Source organism: Medicago sativa, chromosome 5 (assembly GCF_051527215.1).
Source record: "Medicago sativa cultivar Bolivia chromosome 5, Bolivia_mono, whole genome shotgun sequence".
In the NCBI taxonomy this organism is placed as follows: Eukaryota; Viridiplantae; Streptophyta; class Magnoliopsida; order Fabales; family Fabaceae; genus Medicago; species Medicago sativa.
This window is the reverse complement of record NC_140753.1, coordinates 70,561,821-70,574,021: the sequence shown is the minus strand read 5'-3', so window position 1 is coordinate 70,574,021 and position 12,201 is coordinate 70,561,821. Positions and strand designations below refer to the sequence as shown.

Below are 12,201 nucleotides of genomic sequence, written 5' to 3'. Positions count from 1 at the left end.
AAAACCATTGGAGTGGATAAAATTGAATGGGTATTGAATTAAGAGAGAGAAAATGATGTGGAGTGTTGGGAATTGAAAAAGTGGGTGTTGAAGGTTGTTGAATTTTTTTTACCATTGTACATGGTCTTAGAGTATCTCTAATGGTGATCCATACAAATGGTTATTTTATGGGTGCTATTGTGACACATCATTTTGAAGTAACTCATTCATTTTAAACTCCTATGGTAAACTCTATAAAACTTATATTGGGGCCCACAACTTTACATCACATATTAATATTATATTCTTATTTAATTTTATTACAACTTAAAATATTAATTTAATTATTTTAAATTAATATTAATATGAAAATAAAATAAAATAAAATTTAAATTTTTATAACAATACTAAAGGCTAGTTTGAATAACGGCTAGTTTGACTAAAATTCATACTACATAATATTAAATTTTAGAGCTGTGCTATTTAAAGGGAATGAAATCATCCCGACGTTATCCCGAATGAACACCAACCAATCAAAATCATGCTTTTACAAAATACACAGAAGAAAGAGAAAGATATCAACATGAGAGGAAAATTGGAAATACAAGCCGGGAAGGTTTCGGGACCTATTCTGTCGGAAGATTTAGCATTTATTTTAACAGTACTACAACATTTCATCTTAACTAAAATCCATATTTTTCTTTAAGCTTATTACAATATTTTTCATGAACTTGACGTTGGCTCTCATTCATCGTGGATGTGTCTGACATGATGACTTGCATTGCCTTAAACTCCATCTTCTCCTTCTTTAAAATGTTTTCTTCCTCCTTAAGTTGTGCGAGTTTTTCCATGGCTACCACTCTTTTATCCATTGTATCATGCACGACCTTAGAAGATGTTTCAGCCGGACTTGCATTTACTTTTGCCTTTGCCTTCCTTTTTGCCGTCTTTTGCTCCATTGGACGCTCCATTGGAAATGTTGAATTAAATTCATAACTTGAAGGTGTCTCTGGGTTTGGTGATGAAGAGTATTTCCCAATAGTAAGAGTTTTTGTTCTTTTAGAAGATGTGCCAATCGATGCTCCCTTCCATTTAGGTTCATCTTTCAACAATCTCCAATTCTCCATGCATACTCAAGATTGAATGGTGCACCATCATCTTGAGAAGAAAAAAAGCATGTGCAATATCCATGATGTCATTCTCTGTGGTCCCACTTTTCTTTTCATTAATAGCTGAATTGTAACACCTGACAAATTTTTGAACGGGACCACTTATTCGATGAAATCGAGATTTTAATTGACTAAGCTCTTTCTCTCACAACTGCCCGCGATCACATACGGCGATACGTCAGTTATTGAAAAATATAGGATACGGTACGTTTAAAATACATATATGAAATTAAAATAAAGTTGTAAACATTAATTAAAAAATTTAAACTAAAATTTTAACAAAAACTCAAGAGAAATTGTGAATTTCAAATTAAACTTTATTTAATTAATTTTTTTTTGTAAATGGATTAAACAAATTCCACTTGAAACTCAAATTTTCGAGTTCGGGTATGCTCCATTTAGGCTAAGCTCCATTTACTCCATTTAGGGTTTGGATGCAAGACATGTGGGAAAAAAATATCTAACGGTTGAAATTTTAAATTAAAAAACAGATATTTGTTTAATAAAAATACATAATAATAACAAACAAAATCATGTTCCCTTCTTCTCTCATATCACAACAACCTTTTATTTTTTTTTTAATTTAAAATCTCAACTGTTAGATATTTTTTTGTCACATGTCTTGCATCTAAACCCTAAATGGAGTAAATGGAGCTTAGCCTAAATAGAGCATACCCGAACTCCAAATTTACCGACGAAAACGCACACATGTTTTCATTAAAAAAACATCACATGTTAAATAGGCTAATCAATTATCAATTGTTTGTGTACCATAATTTTTGTTGTTGAAGAGGTTTGTTTGTACCATAAAGATGGTAAAATGTCGTCATTGTGAGTATAACTTAATTGCTAAAGACATCATATTATAGATATAAAGGTTGACTTCAAACTTAAATTCTCAATTTATATTCATTTAAGGTAGTAAATTTTTAACTATTAGATTATAAAAAATTAGGAGGGTAAAATAGTGTGAAGAAAAGAGAAGATACAACTTTCTTTAAATTTAATCTATGTGAATTAAGCAATTGGGCTCGAATAGCTTACACGACAAATTGTTCAAGAGAACCCGAATTCGATTATCTGAACTCGATTCCCCTTCCCTTATAAACCAATGAGTTAACACTAAAAACATAAAACAAAGGAAATTTTAACAAATGCTCATAATACACTTGATAATGAGAAAATTTTATCTTAAAAGTATTGCATTTATTACATTGAAATTTTAAAAATTGAGTGTTATGTTTCATTAAACTTTAAAAATTGTACATTCATTCCCTCAAAAAATAAATTGTATATTCATTGAACTTTCTATTTTCATATTTTTAAAGTAATCTAAGAGCACTTATTAACGTAATAAAAAATCGTCAAAAAAAAATAATATAAAAAAAAAATATAATATAAATTTGATCCTCTGTTTTCTCTCGATCTTTCCTTCTCCCTCATTTCATAATTTGTTTCTATCTTTCTCTTGATCTTCTCTCTGAACGATCTACGAGAGGAAGGAGATGATCCAAATCCATAAAACTTGGCTTTAAATACGACTCACCTCAACACAATTCCACACCTACTCCCTTCTTCCACCCCCACCGCCTGCAACTTGTCATTTCTTCTTTTTCACACAGTTGTCTCTCTTCTTCACTTGTCACTCCATCCATCACCCTCTTACTGTTACTGCCTCCATTTTCCATAAAACCATCATCATTTGATTCCTCTCTTCCTCCTCTACAACATTCACCTAACCTCTTTCTTTCTCATATCTTCTAAGTTCATTTTTCACACCTTAATGTTCGCTTCAAAATCACTAACTTTATTTCCCGGCGACCACCGTGCCGGAAAACACCCTTCTCCACCATGGTAAGATTTCCTTTTTTTTCTTTACTCTTGTCGTGATACTTCATGCATGTACTGTACTGAACTGAAATTCATGTATTTTCTTCTGTTTATTCCAACACCGTAACAGGACAACACCACCGCCACCGGAGCTTCACACCGGAACATTACTGCCGTCGTGGTGTTCTTTCCTTCAAAGGTTAGTCTTTTATTCTTATTTTGCCAAGTTTATTCTTCTTTTTATTTTAAATCCTAACTTCTTTTTTATACAGGTCGATGCAGATTCACTTCATTGATCTTTGTTGGTTTGTTTTTGATTCAATCCACCGTAATTTCCTCGATTATGAGTGTTTGATGGTGGGAGCATATCCACCATCAAACCATGCAAGCCGCCATCTCAAAATAACATCATGTGTAATTTCGGTAAGAAAGTTTCCACTGATATGATTCTGTGTTTTCATCTCATCTTTCTTCTTCCATAATCAGTTAGCTGTATCTGATGCTAATCTTTTTGCTTATGTGCTTGAGCAGCCCAAAGATCTCTACTTTGCAAAGTTGAGAGATAAAAAATGGTATGTTTTACTTACCAAATTTCAAGATCACATTTTTTTTTCTTGCTTTTCGTAATTGTTTTGTATATTTCTGTGATAATCATGTAACCATTATTGCAGGGTGACGATTCTGGTCTGGAGAGTGACATTGATTGGAATCGATGAGCTTGAGATCGAGAGCTTTCATAACTGTTTCAAATGGACAGACTATTACTGCTGGGTCTCCAGAGGTAACATATTATGCACATTTTTCTTTTCGGAAGTTATCTTTATGAGCAGGTTAATATTACAAAACAAGCAGACCAATTTCCTGGAAGTTAAAGATAATGCATGTAGGCCGCTGACTTAAGGAATAGACAATCAACTAAAAGTGATAAACCAAAAAATTGACTAATCTATCAGGTCATTGCAGAAAAAGAAGCTTTGAGAATTGAGAATGTGTTTTATATGTATAATAATACGTGTTTCTGTTTTGATTTCTGATTTCACTGAAGCTAGTTCCTCTTGAATGAAGTTTCTTATTTATATAGTTATTGAAATGATGGTTTATTTTAAATCTAATGTATAATCACATGCATCATTAAACTAAATGCATCTAGAAATTTGATTCTGAACAGAAATGGAGTCTCTTAGATACTGACCTATATTTTCCTTTCCTTGAAGGTAAGCTCATTTGCAGGTCCATCTAACACCAAGGTGTTTTGACCACTTCATCAGTATGGGATTTCCTGGAGAAGTGGTTTCTAGAGTAATTCAACAATATATCGACCAGATTAATTCAACAATACATCGACTGTGATTTCCTTGATTATGAGTGTTTGAAGTGTGAGGATATCCACTAAACAAACCATCGAAGCCATTGAAAATGACATCTATGTCAAAATCACAGTAAGAAAGTTTTTATCTTATGATGATGATTTTGTTTTTTTGAACTCAATTGACACAATATTTTTTAAAATCCAATATTTGATTTCGAAGATTATGACTTTAATCTTCAATGTGTTAAGATGATGCCTAATAAAATTGATTTAGTTCCTAATAAAATTGATTTAGTTCCACACCACCTTAAACACACTTTGGAATGACTGTCAACACTCATCATTCCTTCAATTTTTATGTCATTTCCTGCTTATTCCACTTGTGTTTCTATTTTCTGAAGCCGAAAAATAGTTTAACCATCATAAATGTTAGTTTAAGGGTACTCAAACTCATTCAGCTTGTGTTGATTTGGAGTGTGAACCTTTTACTTGTTAAGAAAAGATTCTATTACAATATTATGTTGTCTCTACAACTACAATTTTTTCATAACAAGAATAAAATATTTTAATATACAGGGTTGAGTTTTTTCCTCTCATACTTATGTTTATTCTTTTATATTTGATATTAATTTTCTTATTTTTGTGTTTGAAGGTAGAGATGTTGATCTATTTGTTGTCATATTCTTTTTGGTTGCTATGGGTGGAGGTGATCAACACCATCAATAAAGGATGCAAAGGGTTGAATGAAAGATTTGTTTGTTTTTTGTAAATGGTGTTCAATAAAATTGGTAGATTTGAATTTATTTATGGCCTTTCCTGCAAAATGTGTACCTGATAAAGTATGGTTAGACTTTCTTGTCCAGATTGTTAATGAATATAATCTCTAAATGACAAATTTTATTGATTCAAACATTCATTACAATACTATACTTGACACAACAATTCGCTAATTTCTTTGTTTTTAGCTTGTGTAATATAGAAGAACTGTCATCAAATGCTTCAAACAATACAACAACGTGATACACCTTTACAAGACATAGCAAATAATGTCATCAGAAAGCTCCACGTCAAAAGAAAGCCAGATGCAAATACAACACTTCAAAAAATTAGAATTAATTAACTTTACTTTTACAAAGAACCCAAATCAGCAACAAATTATTTTTGTTATTTTCTACATGGATTTTTTTTTATTACAATGAGTTTGTCAAAAATGGTGACTTGTGTGATTTTTGAAAGCCACACTATGTAGCTTGAGATTTTCGAGTAGTTTTTGTAAAATTACGATAGATCATTGTGATTTTGACAAACTTTAAATAATATCAAACTTCGTGTATATTTGATTCTATTTTTAAAGGGGTCAAAATTAAATTTGGAGTGTGAAGAAAGATTTTGACGTGTTTGGTTCCTTTCAAGTAGAATTGATTTTGTCTTCAAAATTAATTTTACTTGAAGTTAGAGTGTGTAGCTTTTGTTTAGAATTGATTTTTATGCATAAAGTTATAGTTGAACTCTTTTTTACATGAATATATCCAATCAGAAATCATTTTACTTTCAAGTTTAAACTCATTTTTAGTCCATTAATTTTACATAATCAAAATTAATATTGTGACCGTGGAACCCAACATACACTTGCACTATATCCAAACATACACTTGCACTACATCCTAGTTGGATGGGAGATAAATTGAGAAAAGAGATTATAAAATATGAGATGTGTTATTTGAACAACTATTTATTTGACAATTTTTAGGATAACCATAAATTTACAAGAAAAAATAGATATTGATACGGAAATATTTACAAAGAAAAGTAGATATCAAAACAGAAACCGAAGTAATAGAGAGTGAAAGTAAAAACATAATATGAGTATGAAAGAAAAATTATCACAAAAATTGTTAAAAAGTAGTTATACAAATATCATTTTTCTAAAATATTTCTCTAAAATATTGTGTGGGTGGCATAGCTTTTCTTTTCTCTTTGGGTGGCTCTTCAGCTTCATTCTAGGCTGCGACAATTGGCACTCCCGTGAAGTGACATCCGGCTCAAAATTGTTTGCTCGTCGATGATGGTACTTTCCATTCTTGAGCTATTTCAATTTCCCTCCTTTTAAAGTAATGGTTCAATTCTCTTCGATGTCAGTTTTGATGGGTTAGTTTGACCTTAAAAAAAAAATAACGGTTTGATTTCTCTTATTTGATGATGCTTATTTTGGATATCTTTTTTAGTTAATGCTTCTTTTCAATTGTGGCTCTTGAGCTATTTCAATTGTTACCGGAAATTGCACACTTCAACCAAGATTACACCTTTAAACACTCACATCCTAAACGCTAAGATCGAAACCTCAAACAGAAACAGAGTAGAGATCAAACTCGAAAATCATCAATCATCAATACACCATGTGAAGTTAGACATGATCTCAAATCCAATAACAAGAAGAAAATTGATGAAAGATATTTCTGAAAAAAGATGGTAGAAAATTGATTCAAAATCAATTCATATCGGAACTCGATCAACAAATGAGAACAAAAAAAATCAAGAAGCGGACATGATGAATCTATGGAATTAAGAAAAAAAAATAATGATTGACACAAGTGACAGAATCGTCATCGAAACAGTGAAGAAAAAATCAGAGTCGAGGAACTAGAATCACATTGGAAAACCATAGAATCTGGGGGAAATGACGAGAACTAAATTGCAATGAAAACATAATCGCAATGGCAAAACGGAATAAAGAAAACCCGAAATCATAAGAATCAGATCTACAAATGATGAATTGCAAGAAATTCAAACAACAAAGAAATGTGAAAAGAAAAACAAAACGGAAGTGGTCGAAACTGAAAGAGAAAAATGGATCACTAACATGAAATGAAGAACAAATGAGAAACAATCGAAATTGATAAACTGAAAAAAAGAAATAAAACTGAGAAAAGATAATCAACATAAGACAATTTCAAGGTGGATATTATATTTGTTTTGATACCAGTTATGAAAATGACATCCATGGAAGTTACAAACAAGAAAGTTAAGTACAATTAACTACCTCAAAGCCTATTTATAGACACTAATCATTTGTACTGCAAACTATGAAATATTTGTATTGGATATTCATCGTCTAACAAAATCTTATTCACAATTTGAAAATAGATTTTCCAATTCACAATTTCAATCTCAATTCTGCATGCAAATCCAAAAACTTTTCCACGATTTTTAGTTATCACTCAACTAACTCCTGACATAAAAGATAAAGAGCAATGTTATTTGAACAACCATTTTTTGACAAGATGATCATTTCTGTAGATAACAACATTTCTGTAAAAAAAACTGAACAACATCATTATCTTCACATGGTAAACTAAGTTTACTCCAACTTTAACTACATCAAGATGATCATTTCTGTAGATAACATTTTGTTTCATACAAAATAGAAACAATACCGTGACAATCCTCAAAAGTGTCAAATTAAAAGATATTTATATACTCTCACAAGGACATAATCATTCAATGCAAGTGCTCTCCAACAGAAGCTACTTCTCCATGATTATGATGATCATGATCATGAAACATTAGGGTTAACACTCCTACTAAACACAGTACTGAACCAACAAGAAGTTTGTCGTACCGCTCCACCCAATGAAACTTCAGCTGACTGGCCCCATAAAATGACAATGCTACTAGTGAAGTCATCACGGAAATTGTGCTGTAGATGCAATGTGTTAAAGCTTAGTAAACAGTAGAAAATCCCCAAACAAAAACTTGTACAAACTAATTTGGCATCTAGCGCATGTTTGGATGAATAACCGCTTATCATATAAATGCTTATGTTTAAATGATTCTTATAACAAATGATAAAATAAAGTCAAACTGTTTTTATATAAACGATGCACTGTTTTCTTAACCTATCTTGGAGAACATATAGAAATAAGCTGAAAACAGCTCATTGGCATGTCATTAGCTGGTTCCCTAAGTTCTCCCAAACAGTCTCACAAGTGCTTATGCCAACAAATAAGCTCAAATAAGTCAATCAAAACAGGCCTCTAAAACCAAACTAGCATCAACAGAGCATAAGAAGGAATTTCAGGCTTCAAAATTAAGCATCTATACAAAACAGCATTCAAAATTCAAATGCAAGACAGAAATCAGGAATCTCGAGATAAATGTTCTAATCAACTAACTAGAATTATGCAAAAATAGTAAGAGGTATCTAGCTCAACTGTAGTTAATATCTGTTCAAAACTATGTTCAATCTGCTTATTCAACTGGTTGAATTAAATCAAAGAACATGCGAGTGGCGACCATGAAATTATTAATAAATTTTTTGCTCATTTCCTGAGAGGATTTTAGGAATATTATCCTGTTTAATGTGAATTACTTGTACAATGTCATTTGATTCAACTACTCAGTTTAAGTTTGAATTGCATATTCATGTCCTGATGGTCAAGTCACATTTCATGATCCTGACGTGAGACATTTCTAAAGGGCATTTTCGTAATTCATTGCTGATAATGATAACCAACGATTCAGAATGTCCATTCTTGATAACTACCGACGCAGTGTTCCAAAATATAATCTTGATAACCAAGAAAGGAAACCACTGCATTTGCACACGAAAGCAGAAGCAAGTTTGCACCTTCGAAAAAGAAGCACCAAAAAGCAGCAGTAAAAATAATCTTAATACCTGAGTAGCAGCACGATGATGGCGAGCACCATCATGGAAGATGAATTTCCAACAGCAAGAAATACCGGAAGTGTTGTAGCACAAGGAGACAATGCAGGAACAAGAATAAGGCCGGCTACAGCCATTTTCTCCATGGGTTGGTTGTGCGAATGACTATGGCCACCTTTTCCCATAAGAAACAATATAATATACATACCACCGAGAAATACGAGCAAAAGTGAAGCAAGCTTATGCACCGTTTCTTCACCAGCAATGGTGTTAGCCATCGTAATTGCTGTTATACCAAGCAGTGAAGTGGATATTACATGCAAAATTGCTCCAAATGCAGCTGCATGAAGAAAACAAACAAAGTTAAAAACGAACTGTGGGCCAGTTCAAAGGAAACATGGATGTAAATAATTAATTGCTGTTCTATTAGTAAAATGAACGGTGGGCCAGTTCAACTCATATGTAACTGCTCAAATACTTGCACACTAGTCTACATTTTGCTACTGAATAGATGCTTCTTACAAATAATAACAACTCTAGTTGCAAATGTTATTTTAGAGGAATTGTACAGATACTTTAGGTTCAAACATACGTTAAGGATTTTCCACAGAAATCCAAATAGACATGATTTTCCATAGCTGTATCTTATTCAGAAAATATGTACTCACCATTTTTAGCTAGTAACTGTCAAAACTGTTATTTTTTCTGTTATTAGCAAGTATTTAAATGATAGTAGTAGTTTTTTAAGTTAAGTTGTATTGTTGTACAAACAATACATAAAGGCACTACCAAAAAAAAAAAAACAATACATATAGAACCATTGACTTATTTGAGTTTATCTACTGTCATAAACATTTATTTATGAGACTGTTTGAGAGAGAGCTTATGGAAACGACTTATGAATAATGAACAAAATAATCAATACATATTTTCAGTTCATTTAGTGACATGACCATAAGATGTTCTCAGCTTATTTCCTCAAGCTCTCCAGGATAGCTAATAAAATTAACTTATAGCTTATAGTTAGTTTTTTGTCATAAAAATAGATTATACATAAGCACTTATAAACAACTTAATTATAGCTTATATGAAAGCAATTTAACTTATTTCAGCTCTGTTTGGATTAATAGCTTAATTTTCAGCTTACAGTATAAATACTTATCATGTTAAGCTCTTATGTATAAGATGTTTCTATAACAAAACATAACAATAAAGCAAACTTGTTTTCTTGTAAGTTGTAAAGAATAAACTGTTTTCATAAGCTATCTTGGAGAGTAGTATAAGAAAATAAGCTGGAAACAACTTAAGAACATGCCATAAGCTTTTTTAATAAATTCTTCGAAACAGTCTCACAAGTGTTTATGTCAATAGAAAAGCTCAAATAAGTCAATTCAAACTAGCCCATTATCTTTTGTTATATAAATAACTTATACATAAACACTTATTGATAAGCACTTCAATTAAATTGTTCCTACACCCAAATCTAATGCACATAAACTACTTTTTCTCCACCCTCTTCAATCTCACATCCGTAATTATTTAAGACCCACAAACTAAAGCTTCAATATTTTTCCATTATAATAAAAAGTGTTTAATTACCCTGCACCGACAATGTAAAACTTTACACGTGCAGCAAATCATCTTATAAAAACTAAAACTTTGATTAAATGCACGTGCAAAAAAAGTTTTACACGGTCATTATACACAAATGAAATCCTATAATAAATAACACTACCATTTTAACACAACTTGTTCAAATCACTGAGAAATTAAACATACATGATAAAACTAATCAATAACCATGAAAACAAATAACCAAACAAGCAAAAATGAAAAAATGGATCTAAATGAAGAGAAGAATAATCACATACTAACAAAGAGGGTTCTGGAAAGGGTCCATTTCTGAGCACGACCCACGATGGAAAAAGGAAGCCAGTGTGTGGGAATGAATGAATGGAGAATCGATACGGTGGCGATTCCTCCGATTGTGGACAGATCTTCGGCGGTGAAACTATTCATTGGTAAGAAAAAAATGAAACTTTTTTGGGTAGGATCTATGAAAAGGAAACCCAATTGTGAATTTTGATAGAGGATTCAAAAGGGTTGCTACATTAGCAAGAAATTGGAAGAGAAATGTAGTGGAGAAAATGAAGGTGAGAGGTGAATCTGGTTGAAATGGAGGAGACGAAAAATGTGGGGTTATGTTAATGGTTACTTTATGGATTAATTACACAAATCTTTAAATTAATATTTAAATGGTTTTTTTTTTAAAATTATTTTTTTTTGAAGAAGATTTTTTTTTTAAATTATTATTTACGAATATAATAATCAAATTTTAGGTTAAATTACGCTTGAGGTTTTTAAGTTATTTAATTGTAATAAATTGATTTTAAATTTTAAGTTTGTTCGTATGTGTTAAGTTTTTTAAGTTAATTAATTATAATAAGTTGATTTTTAAGATTTTTTTCATACCAATTACGTCATTTAAGTTATTTAACCGCAACAATTTATCGGTATTTCAAGTTTTGAAAATGTAAGTTATGTGGAGTTTAAAAGTAACAATTAAATATCTTAAAGGATCTACGTGGTAATAAAAAAAAAATACTTAAGTGACTAACTTGTTGCAATTAAATAACTTAAAGCATGTAATTGGTACCAAAAAAACTTAAAAAATCAACTTGTTATTTAGAATAACTTAAAAGAGATCTGACGTAATTTAACCTAGATTATAATTACCAAAAATGTCGATGAAATAAAATTTATTTTTTTTAATTTTATTATTCATAACAATGAATATTTATAATTTTTTACAGTAAAATGTAAAAAAATTAGTATGATTTTTATAAACAAGGAAACATTATTTTCTCTTATGAAATGATTTTTTTTTAAGGGCTCTTGTGAAACCATATTTTTTAGAATATAAAAGTTGACAAATAACTTGCTAAAAAAAAGTTGACAAATAACTTTTTATTTTATAAAAATAATTTTAAATTTACTGATTTAGGAAACGAGTGTATGGTATAAGCTCTCTTTATTAAAGAATACATAGTGTGTGCAAAAGTTCTAACTCCTCAGAAATTGTAAAGTTGAACGTTGTGATCACGATTTGAAGTCTGACTCCTCCATTTTAGTGTTTTAAAAAATTCATTATTTTATTATAAATTGGGTCTTGTTAATAGGTGTTGTAGCAAAGGCATTGATTTGATGCACCATCTTCCCACCTTAGAAAGAAAAAAAAAATAAAGGTTGTT

The 12,201-nt window shown here is 30.8% G+C and overlaps 2 protein-coding genes and 1 pseudogene across 5 annotated transcripts; 1 reads left to right on the top strand and 2 right to left on the bottom strand.

The window, feature by feature from the left end:
• Positions 1–662: 662 nt before the first annotated feature.
• Positions 663–1,323, bottom strand: LOC146924536 (glutathione S-transferase T2-like; annotated as a pseudogene).
• Positions 1,324–2,601: 1,278 nt separating this feature from the next.
• Positions 2,602–5,188, top strand: LOC146924535 (uncharacterized). 4 transcript variants are annotated; one of them, XR_015010974.1, is made up of 7 exons: positions 2,602–3,002; positions 3,109–3,177; positions 3,251–3,401; positions 3,510–3,550; positions 3,650–3,759; positions 4,193–4,417; positions 4,940–5,188. XR_015010974.1 is itself a non-coding variant. In XM_085710945.1 (6 exons), the coding sequence occupies exons 1-6, from the start codon at positions 2,932–2,934 to the stop codon at positions 4,216–4,218; spliced, it is 468 nt and encodes a 155-aa protein (XP_085567071.1). In that variant the 5' UTR covers positions 2,602–2,931; the 3' UTR covers positions 4,219–5,051. The 4 variants fall into 4 exon arrangements, 2 of the variants coding, with proteins under 2 accessions (XP_085567071.1, XP_085567070.1); XR_015010973.1 differs by having other exon boundaries at positions 2,815–3,002; positions 4,198–4,417; positions 4,940–5,068; XM_085710945.1 differs by having other exon boundaries at positions 4,193–5,051.
• A 2,433-nt stretch (positions 5,189–7,621) lies between these two features.
• LOC146924534 (Fe(3+) dicitrate transport system permease) lies at positions 7,622–11,136 on the bottom strand. Its single transcript, XM_085710637.1, has 3 exons — positions 10,822–11,136; positions 8,963–9,290; positions 7,622–7,984 (listed from the first exon to the last, which is right to left on the bottom strand). Exons 1-3 carry the CDS (start codon positions 10,967–10,969, stop codon positions 7,786–7,788), a joined length of 675 nt encoding a protein of 224 aa, XP_085566763.1. The 5' UTR covers positions 10,970–11,136; the 3' UTR covers positions 7,622–7,785.
• Between the last annotated feature and the right edge of the window lie 1,065 nt (positions 11,137–12,201).

Bases quoted from the DNA above. Each gene is read 5' to 3' on its own strand.
- LOC146924535 (XM_085710944.1), top strand. From the start codon at position 2,932: ATGTTCGCTTCAAAATCACTAACTTTATTTCCCGGCGACCACCGTGCC. The intron at 3,003-3,108 runs GTAAGATTTCCT...ACACCGTAACAG, and splicing joins AAACACCCTTCTCCACCATG to GACAACACCACCGCCACCGG. The intron at 3,402-3,509 runs GTAAGAAAGTTT...GTGCTTGAGCAG, and splicing joins TAACATCATGTGTAATTTCG to CCCAAAGATCTCTACTTTGC.
- LOC146924534 (XM_085710637.1), bottom strand. From the start codon at position 10,969: ATGAATAGTTTCACCGCCGAAGATCTGTCCACAATCGGAGGAATCGCC. The intron at 9,291-10,821 runs GTATGTGATTAT...TTCTTCATGCAG, and splicing joins TTCCAGAACCCTCTTTGTTA to CTGCATTTGGAGCAATTTTG. The intron at 7,985-8,962 runs GTATTAAGATTA...TTGCATCTACAG, and splicing joins ATCATCGTGCTGCTACTCAG to CACAATTTCCGTGATGACTT.